The following is a 13,617-nucleotide window of genomic DNA, read 5'->3' on the forward strand; positions in this document are numbered from 1 at the left end:
GCTTTCAAAGCCTGCCCCTGTCAATAACCCCAGGGGTTCTTTGTAACTATGTCCTTCCTCAGGGAAATCTAACTCCCAGGTTAAAGATACACTTTCAAACATCAAGCAGGCACAGTTGTAAATATCTCCAGTGCTGTGTTGATCGCTAGCATTTACAGAAACATTCAATTTTGTTTCTAGTTTTTTTGGGGTTTTGGTTTTTTTTCAGCTACCTGGTCCCATTTGTGATTTTAGACAGCTTCCATGCTTACAAATTAGTCACTTCCACACACTACATGGAGAAGGTTCCATTAACACACCTGCATGTTTGAAACCTGCGATGCTCTTCCTTTTGAACTTAGGAGTTAATAATAGACTTTTGTAAGTAGTCCAGTACTATGGTGACTCTAACTCCAGCTGGGTTAATTACACAGTAATTAGGTACAAACATTGCAACACGAAACACAGCTACATCATTATTTGCAACAAATGTTAACTCTAAATAAGTGCAACCTGTCCCACAAACACTTGCTATAAACGACTTCAAAGTAAAATTTGATGGGGTAAACACAGAAGAAAAAAAAAAAAAATTCTCCGTGAGAATTTTTTTTGTTACAAAAAAAAAAAAAAAAAAAAAAGAAATTAAATAAAAATCTCAGCACTCATTTAGAGTTCGGGATCTTGTGAAAGAAAGCTTTAAAAGGAGCAAACCTGATTTGCTGTGGCTGTTGCGGCGAAGGGAACACTTGTTGCAGGAGTTGTTGCTGCAGAGACAGTGGCGGCCGTAGCGTTGTGCATCATGGGTACTTTCAGGAGGGGAACCATGGAAGCAATGAACAGGAGGGTGCAGCATTATGGTAAGAGAAGTGGTATTTTTGGCATGGTGAATATCAAGAGCAGCAAGCCATCGTCATGGGTTAAACCGGCAGATGGCATGCAATCACAGTGCAAAGCGAGAAAGCGTGGCGGAGAAATAAAAACAAAAAAAAAAAAAAAAAAAAAAAAGAAAGGAAAAAAAAAAAAAAAGGGAAAATAGCTTATTACAAGTACAATTAAAGGAAGGTTGTCAACACAATCGGCGATTCCCAGAAAAAAAAAAAAAAAAAAAAAAGAGCAAGGACCATCGAAAAGACCGGCGTTAACTCTAAGAGGAGGATTGCTTGCGCAAACAAGTTCTCTACTAAAACAGCCCGTTACTTGAGGATTGTTACATGGGCGATTTGTTTTCCCCCAGAGTTTATATAGACAAAGCACTCCAAACTAAATTTCTACTAAAAAAAAAAATAAATCTCAGTGTGGTTTGTACTGGGAAAAACCCCAATGTTTATCTTAATTTTTAAACACAATTAAAACCCAAATTATTTTCATGTATCTTCATTTTGAAGTAAGCCAGATCCTCACTGTCTTCCTTTATAATCCAATTTATGCAATTTTTTTTCTACTAGAACGGCATAACTGTTAGACTCTATCAGAGTTAATTACCATCTGCTCTGAGGCAAAAATCAGGAGAAGGATGATAATAATTTTCCTGACTTAAATACCGTTTCTTTTGATCTAAGAACACAGGACTGATTTTTGTGGAAGTTGCTGCTTTTGCTTGTTTTAAGAATAAATTTTAATCAGCATCTTCATGGAAGAATTACTAACTTCATGTTTTAAAGGCTTGATATTTTGAGTAGTCCCAGGAAAAAAATTAAAAAATCACTGGGATATGGCAACAGAATTAAATAAAGATTGCTTTTCTGTCTTACAGGCATTGGACTTCCATTTTCCATGCCTAAAATGTTAATTCCAAGCTGCAAATATATTTAAGGAGGAGCAAGATTCTGATCACTGGTTTCATCAGAACCTCCGTTGATCAAAGTAGGCATTTCTGGGAAACGCTGATAAAACTTTCTAACACACAGCAAATAGGAGAAATAGGCACACCACTATGAAACTTCAAAACACTGATGAAATTTGCTGGCTTTTCCCAGTATTTCATGACTTTATAGTACTAGCCAGTATAAAATATAAATAAAACTGAAAAGCAGACTGGAATTCATGGTATTATGCTTTTGCAGCGTAGTTGTTATAGCAGGTGATATCACATCTAAACTGCAGCTTTCATCTACAAATGTAAACACTGCAAAGTCAACCAAAAGGACAAAGCGAACCTTTAATTCTAGTCATTGTCTAACTCTTGCCTAGGATTTTTGAAGCAAGTGAATAGACATCATATACAGTATTAAAAGAGATCGATAAAGAAATTTGGAACCTACCAATACTGGTAGCGGGTGTCATGCACAAAACTGACCCTGCGTGTCATGCAATGATAGGTGAAAAAAGTGGATAAAGGGAAGAAACAGGTTAGCTGTTTAGAGTTAACATTCAAAGTGAGATTCAAGCATAACCACAGAGAAGTAAGTTAGTCAAATGAAACTGTAAGGTCATTCATAGTTTTGCTCCAGCACAAAAAAGGTGATTGTGTTCTTACTAAACTGCCGCCTTAGCACGCTCTGTGACTTTTGCCATGTGTATGTGTATATACAAGATACATCATTTATTTAAGTACTTTTAGCCTTTGACTCGGTATGTTTTGTACTATCAAGTTTTTGTTTACAGAAAGGTCTTTGATTAAATATCACATTATTTGGGGATTTTAGAACTCACGGCGTAACTCAGCTCAGCATGGTGCAGATCAACATTTTTGATGTGCAGAGGAGAAAGAAGCTAAAATGGAGTAAGCCGATACTTTTCTGCAGGGGCTTTTTTTTGTTTGATGTCAAAGCACTCGTTCTTAACACAACCCCTGAAGTGGAGAGGTGCTTCTGACCAAAGAAAATACTACTGGGACAAGTCCCCAGGATAAACACCTCAAAGTAACATTGCAGCAAAAGGTTCCCAGCACACTTCTGAGATGCCCTGGAAAGACTGCTCGCCTGCTGCGGTTTAATTTTGGGACCTGGGAAAAACAAATGAAGGAAAAAAGGTTTGTGTAATTCGTACCATACAGGTGGCAAGCTGGTGGCAGTGAGCAGGTAAGGAGACTAAGTCCCAGAGACACCCATATCTCATGAGAAGTCAAAGATGCTTCCTGTACTCCCTGACTACTGCAGCCCCTCCCCGGGCTATGGCTGTAGCAGTGTAACTATGAATGACCTTACCCAAGAACAGTCCCCAGAGAGTACACAAAGTTCCTCCTCTAGAGGCTACAGAAACACTAACAAACAGCAATGGGGAGAGAGAAAAGATCTGTTGTTTTTAACATCGTTCACTGAACAATAGGGAGAAGGTGACAAAGCAATCAAACTGATGTGGAACAAACAAAGTGCAGAACTTTGGAAGTAAGCCATGCTAAGTCAAGCCCCACACTTTTTATTAGGGGAGCAAGTGGTTAAAAAAGCAGAGAAGTTATATAAAACAATTAAGTTTTATATATATTCCAGCAGCAAAACTTGTCTTAAAATTTAACTTAACACACACACACACACACACAAGGAACAAATTTGAAAATTATACCAGTTCAGAAAATATCACAAAATTATTTAAAACCCAACAGATAATGTATGTCATGCATTGCTCCTTAGACCTGGGTGGCATGACAGTCCTTACACCCACCAAATCCAACCTTCCCAGGAAATAGGGGAATATCAGTCATAGTTAAGGAAAAGCTCATGACACCCACTCATATAGAAGGGGTTCCCCATTCCTAAACTCCCCTCCCCCCTCATGCCCCACTCCTCTCTCTAACAATCTTTCTATGTGCTGACCATGTTTGCTATGAGCAGGAGATTCAGCACCATGAGTAAAGTTTTCCTCTCTGAGACTGGGCTCCCTCTGCTGTGTTACCCCTCTGTTTCTTCACTTCTTTTCATGCACTTGTTTTGGGCCTTGCCAACAGCCTGGCCTTTAAAGTTTGGTTCCAAGTTCCACCCTTCCTACCACCAGAAGTTTGTAAGATAAAACTATAATTACAACCATTACCTGGAAGGAGGGATGGCCAACAAAAAGCACAAAGAATGAGCTACTTAAGGAAGCATGAGCACTCCAAAAGTCTGGAAAATATCTAAATGCTATTTCACTGAAAAAGGTTTAAACTAATGTATTTTCCATAGGTTTTTTTTCCATATTTTTTTCCATAACATCCTTGGCAATTGCAAATAACAGTGAGAAGCCCTGAAAGGGAGTGCTCGAGAGAAGGAATAACGCATATCAAACAGCACATTCTCATGGCTACAATGTAAATTAAATCCGTGGAAATTTCTGTATGTTTGTAAGCACTGGGCAGTCTTCCATTCATGTCCAGATCAGCAGTCTCACGGTTTATTTAGTTTTCCAAACACTCCCATAAACGTCAGCATGTTTTCTGACACAGATATTCTGGTGCATCAATGTGCTAAAAATACAGCATGCTATAACTTACTATTACAAATACAGGGGCAGGCTCCAAGGTTGTTACTCAGGCCTTATAGCAAAATTCCATTAAGTCAAAGCCATCTGTGTTTGTTTTTATCTTAAAAAACATATGGGAATGCTGATAGATAAGGGAAATCATAATGTGTTGTGCTTCATTCCCTCTTTAACTGACATTATTTCTATAAACCCAAATAACATCACTGAAACGTCAGATGCATTTGCAAACACATAGTTCTAAATGATTCTGGAAGTTGACAGTTAGTAATATTCCGATACCAAAGGATGTAATTTGTTAATTACAAGTGAAGTCATAGAATTCATCAGGCTATTTATCAGGATATTTATCTTTGGGAAGTTTGGAGTGGGGGTGACTGACATAATAGAGAGGGTTGTGTTGCTATTGTTCACACGAGCACCCAGCACATTCTTTCTCCCACAGGGTTAAAAGGAAGCCCTGCCACCAGCCACGGTGCAGCTCAAGCCACCTCTGAATGCTCTGATGTTTACAGGGTTCCAAGCACTGAAATGCAAAGGACATTTCGCTCGTCTTCACGTCACCCCTATGAAGAATTCCATTGCCAGCTATTCGCCACAAATGCCAGGAAAAATACTGCTGGCGTTCCAGGATGAAAACCACAAAAACACATCTGATGCCTCCACGCCCTGAAACGTGGCTGTGGGGAGTGATGGGTTTTGCCAGTGCTTCCACATAGGCATCGATGGGAAGGGTATGGCTGGTGCTCTTACCCCTGTGCAGCTGGGGTTTAATACCCAGGGATGCAGCACAGTACCCGAGGGAGCAGGAGGATGCTCCTTGGCCACGGCACCCTTCCCGTGGCACCTCTGAAGCGTGATGCTTTTCCCAGAGTTTTTCTCAGACGAACTTTACCCTCACGTCTCCTTTGAGAGTGCTCCTCAGAGAGAAGTCAAAATACAGCCAATTCAAGGCAGCAAAAAAGGGGCAAAACGTTGGGCAACGAGGAAGGAGGGCTATGAATGTGAAAAGCAGCCCAGCAGCATGTTGGAATTTCTGCTTGAATTCTCCTGCTGTGCTGGAGGAGGGAACATCCCGTGTAAATATCTCTGCAGGCTCCACCACAGGTAGGGCAGGGAGCATAACAAGACCTTCTGCTAAGTGCAACTGCTTGACCCAGAGGCTGCCTAAGGAACACAACATTGGCTCAATGTGGGTACAACATACCTGTTGGGATAAATGCTGCATGTTGCTGCAACTGAGCATTGGCAAGAGCCTGTTGATAGTGCAAGACACTGGGATTGAAAACGGCACTGGCACCATTGCTTTTTTCAAGTGCTTGTCTCTTTGGTAAAGGGTGAAGAACACCAGGAGGAAAGGCCTGTAAATAAGAAAGTTAGTTACAATGGTGTTGTTTTTAAAGCATTGTCTGTAACATAGACATGAATACAAAAATACAATTTTTTTTTTGTTTTTAAAAGCAGCTAAAGATGCCTCGCCATGCATATTAACTCAAAGCACAGCAATGTAAAATGAGTGAAATTTTGTTACTGATAGCAAAAGCGTGGTACTATTAACCTAAAACTGTAGCAGCACAACTACTGAAAAGAAAGGCCTTTAAAGCAACAAAAATGGCATTGCCTTTGAATAAGTTTTCAAATACTATAAGGGAGAAAAAACCACTTGTGTTTCATTGCCAAGTATTTTCTGTTTTAAATTTAAATGTCATTTCCTAATATTATCCAGATTAACGGATTAGGTTAAGTGTTTTCAATTACAGAAGCAGTTTTATCTCAATTCGACTTTTCATGAGAGGAGATTTAAAACCAAATGAAACCATGTTAGGAACGGAACTAAATCGTCTGGTTTTATTACGTATGAGAATGAGATGGATAAATAGACCTTCCGGTAAATTAACAAGTACGTGAAATCATTTCCGGTTGATGTTCAAAAGTAAAGCGATACGGATTTCATTAGTTGCTTCTCTGAGAGAAAAAAAACCAAAAAAAAACCAGAAACAAAACAACCAAATAATAAAAAAAAACCAAAAAACCAACCAAACCGAAACCCAAAAAACCAACAACAACAACAACAAAAAAAAGAGCTACATGCAAAGCAAAAGGTGAAAGGTCAAAGTACCAGGTCTACAGTTGCTTCGAGAGGTCGCTTCATTGCTTTGGCAGTCGACTGAGTCTTTTAATAACAGGCAGCGAGCACATGATGGCAGTGGGCCAATGGGATTCAAGCGAATTAACATACAGGTAAACAGCAAGCAGAGGTGCATCATGGGAACGGCATTGCATTTGTGGATAGGTGAGAAGGAAAAAAATATTCTGAATGCAATATACAACATACAAAACACTAGGCATGCACAACAACAAAAATGTCTTCTAAAGAAATGAATATTACATTTCGAATTAGTACCGAAGCAAAAATGCATCTACTATACCTTAGTTAAAAGCATATAAGAGAGTAAAATATAGATGTTTGAAATTCAGGAAAGTTGAGTAAAACAGCAGCTTGCAGACACTATTAAGCATCATGTAAACACTTCACAGAGATGCAGAGAGTTGTAAGGATACGCCTATAAGAATTCCTGATAAGTTAGTTAGGTCACATTTCAAAATGGAAAAATCAATTTGGAAGGCTACATTTTCAAACACACAGCACTAGTGACAGTTGCAATGCATTACAAATGCTGTTGTTATCATATCAGTGCTTGCAAGGTGAGGGTCTTGATAATTACGAGAGGTGCGACAAAGATTTGGGGTTCAAAATGAGAGAGGTTCTCCTTTGCCAATACAAAGCAGAATAAATAGCATGTCTAGTTACACTAACTTATCATTAATTCCTTTTTTTCCCCCCGTACAGTTGGGTCACTTTCGTAGATTTCTTTTTTTTTCCTTGTAACTTACCACATTACATTGTGAGGGAAAAAGGTCTTTCAGAATTTGGCATATTTTCTAAATTTTGCTACAACCTTCTGTACTAGCTTCAAGAGCAGGGAATAAAACTACTGATCTCAGTTCATAAGTGAACATTAACGTGTGAGGTATGATACTAGTCCCCAATTATTAATTTTTAAAGAGAAAATATTTAGGCATTGTTCATAGGCATATGCATATATGTATACTTTCATAGTAAGATCAAACTTATGGCTGATACGATGGCATTCTGTAAACAATATTTTAATGTAAAATATTACTTTCAAATTTACAGTGTAAAGAGTATAAAACTTTAAAAAAGAAACGATTTAAATCTAAATCAGAATTTTAAACAAGCTAACATTTAGCTCTTTTTAAGATACGTAGATCATATTATACCTATCTTGACATCATTATGTGGAAACAGGGAATAAAAGTGGAAAAAAACCAAAAGGAGAACAATGCACAAAATGCCTACCAAGAGCTTATGGTCACAAGATGGCTAGTGCCAACAGGGCATTATGCAGGATAGCCCTTGCTTTGATTCACAGAATCACAGAATTATCTGGGCTGGAAAGGGCCTCTGAGATCATCAAGTCCAACCCTTGATCCACAACCACTGTGGTTACCAGACATGGCACTGAGTGCCACATGCACTCTCTTTTTAAATATCTCCAGGGAGGGAGAATCCTCCCCCTCCCTGGGCAGCCCATTCCAATGTCTGATCACTCTCTCCATAAAGAAATTATTTCTAATATCCAACCTAAACTTCCCCCAGCACAACTTAAGACCGTGCCCTCTTGTCTTGCTGAGAGTTGCCTGGGAAAAGAGACCAACCCCCCCCTGGCTACCCCCTCCTTTCAGGGAGTTGTAGAGAGTGATGAGGTCTCCCCTGAGCCTCCTCTTCTCCAGGCTGAACACCCCCAGCTCCCTCAGCCCTTCCTCACAGGACTTGTGCTGGATCCCTTCACAGCTTCCTTGCTCTTTTCTGGACCTGCTCCAGGACCTCAATCTCCTTCCTGAACTGAGGGGCCCAGAACTGGACACAGGACTCAAGGTGCTACTCCTTGTTCCTGGCTCTGTTGCAACAACATTACATGAGGCTTCTCAGCACCCTCCCTGTCTCTCCTTCAGCAGCACACTTCTGGATAACATAGCCTCATCTACAGGACCTACTCATCTGTCTAGGTCCATGAGTCAGACCTTACAAGAAACTCCTGGTGCAGACTGAGGATGTGGAGAGCTTCCTTGTGTCTCAGTTGTGCAGCTGATGTGTGTACCCTCATGGGGGACATCACTCCGTCTGCACCGACACAGCCTAAGATCCACTCTGCATTCACCAACTCTACACAGAAGTGAAGCATTACAACTCAATTCAGCATTATGTGATGATGAAGTCCAAAAATTAAAGTCAACACCATTAGGAGTAAAGCACTTCGGTTAATTACCTTTATTATCCAAATGCAGATCTTCATTTGATCTCACTTAATAACCTATTATCTCTGTGTTTATGATTGTCTTTCTCCACTTCTCCATGAGCTTCTTAACCTCACCTCCCTGTTTTGAAGCTTTTTCCTGACTTTCCCTTCCTCTTTCACATCAAGTTCAATCTCACAGTTTTCCTAACCTGAAGGCTTTAGCTTAATCTGTTTCCAGACCTACTCACTAACTTTATTTCCATGTAGTCTCCCCTTCTTTTCAAGCTTCCAGACTAACCATCCGATTTTCTGTCCCGCCTTCATCTTTTCTTTCCTGAAATGACGAGTAAACATTCCTAAGCTTCATTGTACAGAATCACAGACAGGGCATTTTCTGCAAGGGCCTAGATTCCAGAATTCATTGACCTTCCATGGTCTTATAAGCTTTGCCAACAGTGCTCCAACTCTATCCACAATGCACACAAATAGGAGAATCCTTTCCTGCAAAAAGCTACCCCGAATTATAGGTCCTTGCCTTCTTCTCCTGTGACATTAGAATGCTAAGATTTCAATTCTGTGCTTCCAAAGATGCTTCATCTTGCTTTGAGGTTAATGCAACTCCAATTACAGCTTATTTAAAATTGCAGGGTATATATCCAACCATTGACAAAGTGCAAAAAAATTAATCCCCTCATCTCTCCCCATTCTTTATTATACTGCCTAGAAATCTTACACTATCTAAATGGACAAAACACAAACAATCTCCTTTGCTTTAATTTCCAGATGGTATGCAATTTCTGCAAGCACTTTAACTAAAGTTTAACTAAAATTTTGAAACACAGACTGGGGTTACAGTAAGAGAAAGAGTATTAGCACTTAAGAAATGTTTGGAAGCTTACTTTTTTGCATACCTTACCCTTTGTCCCTCAAAAAGTCTGGTTTTTGCTAATTTGCTAAATACAATAACTCGGGGTAGTTATATACTGTACTGTTTTGTGTTTCTGGTAGGCTTTTTACCCACAGAATAACTGTATTGTCTACAACTATTGTATGCACTGCCCACAAGTCCACAAACCACATCTGCTTAATTATTCGTCCACTGCCAGCAAAGAGGACAATGATTCTTTGATTTGCTGCCAGCAATTTGGTCTCCCAACTCAGAGCCCGCATGCTTGATTTATGCAACTTTATCAATAACACTCTATTTAAATTTATCAACTTTCCTGGTAGCAACCGTAAGAAAGATCCAATACTGGCAAATAACTTCACTGAACAGCTTTCAGTAAGAGTTTAAAATATCTGAAAATGGAAAGCCCTCCATCTCTTTTCTTCCGACTATTGTTACTATGCCCACGAGAGTGGGAGATGCAAGAGAAGTCTCTAGGCATAAGACTTATCTAACCCAAGTTCAAAAAAGATACATCCAACATTATTTTGTCATTGGGGATAGGCATGTATCTATAGAGGGCAGTTCTTTTTCATTCTCAGACAGGCACTAATGGTAGATCAGATGAATGTGCTGATTTTTTTGCACTTCATATAAAGTGAGACCAAGGTATCTATGTTCCACAACTGTCTGATATCTAAGGTGGAGTGAGCTGAACCTTAACACAGGTTTCTTCTCTACTACTGATCTCAGAGGCAAAAGCTCTCTCTTTGTTTTTCTTCCTTTTCTTCCAGATTTCCACATGTATATGTGTCATCAAAGAGCTAAAAAAAAAAACCAGCATATGTGCCCCTGTTTTCCAGGGTGTGTTGAAGCTTAGCAGTTTTGTTTCTGTTTGGAAATACTAGGGGCGAATTTAACATATAATTAAGGCAGAGAACAGAAGTGGTATAGAGCGTCATTTGCTTCACTGTCTTGGATAGAAATACAGCATTTAAATAAGGGCATAAAGAAAAAAAGTGTTTCCTCCCATCAAGCAATAGTATTAATTTTATAAATTCTTATATTGAACAAAAAAAAAAAAAAAAAAAGAGAATAAAAAAAGAGGCAAAAGAGAAAGTGAAGTATAAGCATACAGCATTAAATTGAAGCAAAATAGGCATCAAAGAGCTTCATTAAAAAAAAAAAAAAAAGGCAGCCATATATGCCAGCACTTACCATCACAGTCGCAGCTGCTGCAGCTGCCTGGGCTGCCACGGCAGCCTGGTTGGCTTGGTGTTGCGCCGCTTTGATTTTGGCCTGCAAATGTGCAGGAGGGTGAAAATACTTGCATTTCTCCCTCATGCAACGACCTTTTATGTAATCCATACACACGGTTACGGTGTTGTCGTTTGTGTCAATCATTGTGCTGTCCGCCGGGTGCGCGAAGCGGCAATCAGTCTCTCCACGCGCACAGTTTCCCCGCTGGAACTCCCTGCACACCTACGTGCAAAACAACACTTGTTGCAGGGGAGAAGCTCGGCGACAGCCACAAGGACAGGGAGAGACCCACGCCCCCCCACCTCGTCCAAAAAGGACAGACCTGTCCGTCCCATCCCCCCCCCCTCCCCGTTAGTTCAAGATTTTCAGTGAATTTGTTTTAATAAACCCTTTATCTTCTGCTGGGAGAGGGAAATGCGGCTGTTTCACCCGTAGTTCCTCAGGTAAATCTGCAGAAGGCAGCTAGATGAACTTGACATTCAACAGAAGCTTTCCCAAATGGCTTTCCTTTTTTTTTTTTTTTTGTCTAGAAAATGACCAGGGAAGGATGCTTACTGGAGTAACCGCTCCTGCAAAACTAGCTAGGAACCACTAAATATTCAGTCACTTTCTGACTACCCTTCATATTCTTGCAGCTCCACTGATAGGGAAGGAGCTCTTCTTCCTCATGGGAAGACATGCATCAGATGCCCCGTATTTTTCACAGTGTCCACAAACAAAATGGAGAGCCTCCTTAAAAATAATTTTCTAAATGGGGCAGAATGGACACGCTGATTTTCCTAAGAAGAAACGTGCTCTAGACATCGATTTCTCCAAGAGACATTTGTCCTTCTCATGTGATTGGGTCATGGACTGCAATGAGCACAGCCACGTGCAGATCCATAAACACCAGGGAGACTCTGCACGTAGCTGGGGACTCGCCCCTTCAGCCTGCTGCAGGGTTGGTAACACTCTACATCTCCATTTGTGGCTCAAAGGCTGAAGTGCTGTAACATTTCCCTAGTATTGATCCATAAGGCTACAAAATTCCTAATGTCAACGCATAAAAACAGGGACAGAATTAATACTGCAACAAAACCTGTTTGTTAGATATTTTATCAAGGCGCACCTTTACAGGCATGTACACTGGAGGTGTTTTGGAGGGCATGATGAAAAGAAAGATGAAAATTCATATTGATTTCTGTGTATTAAATCTGAGCATTTTACCTTAAAAATAACAGTGTTTAATTACCACTGGCTGCAAGTGTGGAAATCCTGCTTGATTAAAAAGGTTTTGTATTTGTAGTAACTAAAGTTTAAGCATCTATTCTAAAACAATAGAGCTTTCCCCTTCGGGATCCTTCACAGAGTCTCAGAAAGGATTTTAATTCCAGTCAAGGTCTACAGTACCTCCAATTTATCAGTCCTGAGGAGTTTCTGGGTAGCAGTTGAACCAGGGACTGAAACTGGTGGACTTCCAGGAACAATGACGGGCGGCGTGGGTAGGATCTCAGTCGGGACTAAGCCAACTCCCGGTGTCACTGGCGTTAGGTAAGGAGCAAAGCTAATAGCCGTGTTCGTTCCTATTGTGGGACCCACTGGAAATGTGGGCTGCAAAACGAAAACACAGACCAAGATGAAAAAAAAACCCAACCCAGCCCCTTCACTAAGAGCTTACTAGTTGTCTTCTGTGTGTTCTCCCTGGTGCTGATTGGTTTTCTTAATCAAAAAATGTCAAACTGCTGGGGAAACACAAAACAAATTTGCTTCTTTTTAATCAAGCAACACATTCCAGAATACTCAGAACTGCACTTTACAGCTCTTTTATTGGAAAAGAGGCTGCCAATGCAAAAGGAGTCACACTTTGAACCTGAGTCTCTGTGGAGGTCCAGCTTACATTGCAAGCTTATTTACACATCTAAAGTAGAAATAGTATAGATGTTATTGCTTTTTCTCTATACCTTTTTTCCTTGGGAAAACAGGCTATTTTTCAAAGTACCAGATTTAATGAGTGAAGTATTATCAATGCTAGCAAAGCCATATTTCTAATACGAGTGCATATAATGAGCATGGCATGGAACTTCCATCTGTTGGCATGCTGTATTTTGCCACCTCCTGCAATTAAATGTGTTACTATGGCTCACACACTGGAAAACCTCACCTTTGCAAATGTTTGTGTACTCAGCTGTCACCAGAAGCAAGAAGAATAAATATTATAATCTCAGCTGGACACAATATTTAGAAAGGGATTATTCAAGTTTAGCTAGAGTTCATCTTACAAAAAAGTTTGATTGGAAGGAATGATACAGGTCGAAAAATCTGTTTCATACCTTCCTACAGAGAGTCAGTGAAGTCATGACCAGAAGAAAGAGCACTTGTGTGATGCTAAAAGGCAGCACTAGCAAAGCAGAATGGTGGGTTTGTTACCACCAGCTCCATGGGGAGTGGAGGCAAAACATCACCGTGGCCAGACCTTGAAAATGCTTCAGTGCTGCAGAGCTGACATTTACTCTGGAGAGTGAAGCTATAATTATAAATGAAGAAAAACTATGCAGGAAAACAGGACGAATCTCAGATTAGCTTTGTCAAAAATGAAGTTCCCAAATAAGCCAGCAGCTAGAAATTAACTATGCAATAGCAGAACACTAGGGAAAAACTTAAATACCTAATGAAGGAGGAGTGTTTTCCCTGTCAAGGTGGCCTCCTGTTGGAGAAGGGAAGCCATCCACACATCATATGTAGAAAATACACAAAAGAAAGAATAGCAGCTGGAAAGTTTATTCCCAGATATATTTTTTT

General features: G+C 40.0%; 1 protein-coding gene across 11 annotated transcripts in view; it reads right to left on the bottom strand.

Annotated features, from left to right (window-relative positions):
• MBNL2 (muscleblind like splicing regulator 2) overlaps nucleotides 1-13,617 on the bottom strand; it is a 105,727-nt gene that overhangs the window by 17,900 nt on the left and 74,210 nt on the right. For 4 of the 11 annotated variants that reach the window (XM_030450063.1, XM_030450148.1, XM_030450073.1 and 1 more), the window contains 6 exons: nucleotides 12,229-12,429; nucleotides 10,798-11,061; nucleotides 6,491-6,544; nucleotides 5,579-5,732; nucleotides 2,241-2,276; nucleotides 691-785 (listed from right to left, as the gene is read on the bottom strand). In XM_030450063.1, the coding sequence (XP_030305923.1) occupies nucleotides 691-785; nucleotides 2,241-2,276; nucleotides 5,579-5,732; nucleotides 6,491-6,544; nucleotides 10,798-11,061; nucleotides 12,229-12,429 (804 nt within the window). The remainder of the gene's footprint in view (nucleotides 1-690; nucleotides 786-2,240; nucleotides 2,277-5,578; nucleotides 5,733-6,490; nucleotides 6,545-10,797; nucleotides 11,062-12,228; nucleotides 12,430-13,617) is intronic. The other 7 variants (XM_030450089.1, XM_030450095.1, XM_030450132.1 and 4 more) reach the window with 5 other exon arrangements.

This window comes from Calypte anna, chromosome 1 (genome assembly GCF_003957555.1).
Source record: "Calypte anna isolate BGI_N300 chromosome 1, bCalAnn1_v1.p, whole genome shotgun sequence".
NCBI classification, from domain to species: domain Eukaryota; kingdom Metazoa; phylum Chordata; class Aves; order Apodiformes; family Trochilidae; genus Calypte; species Calypte anna.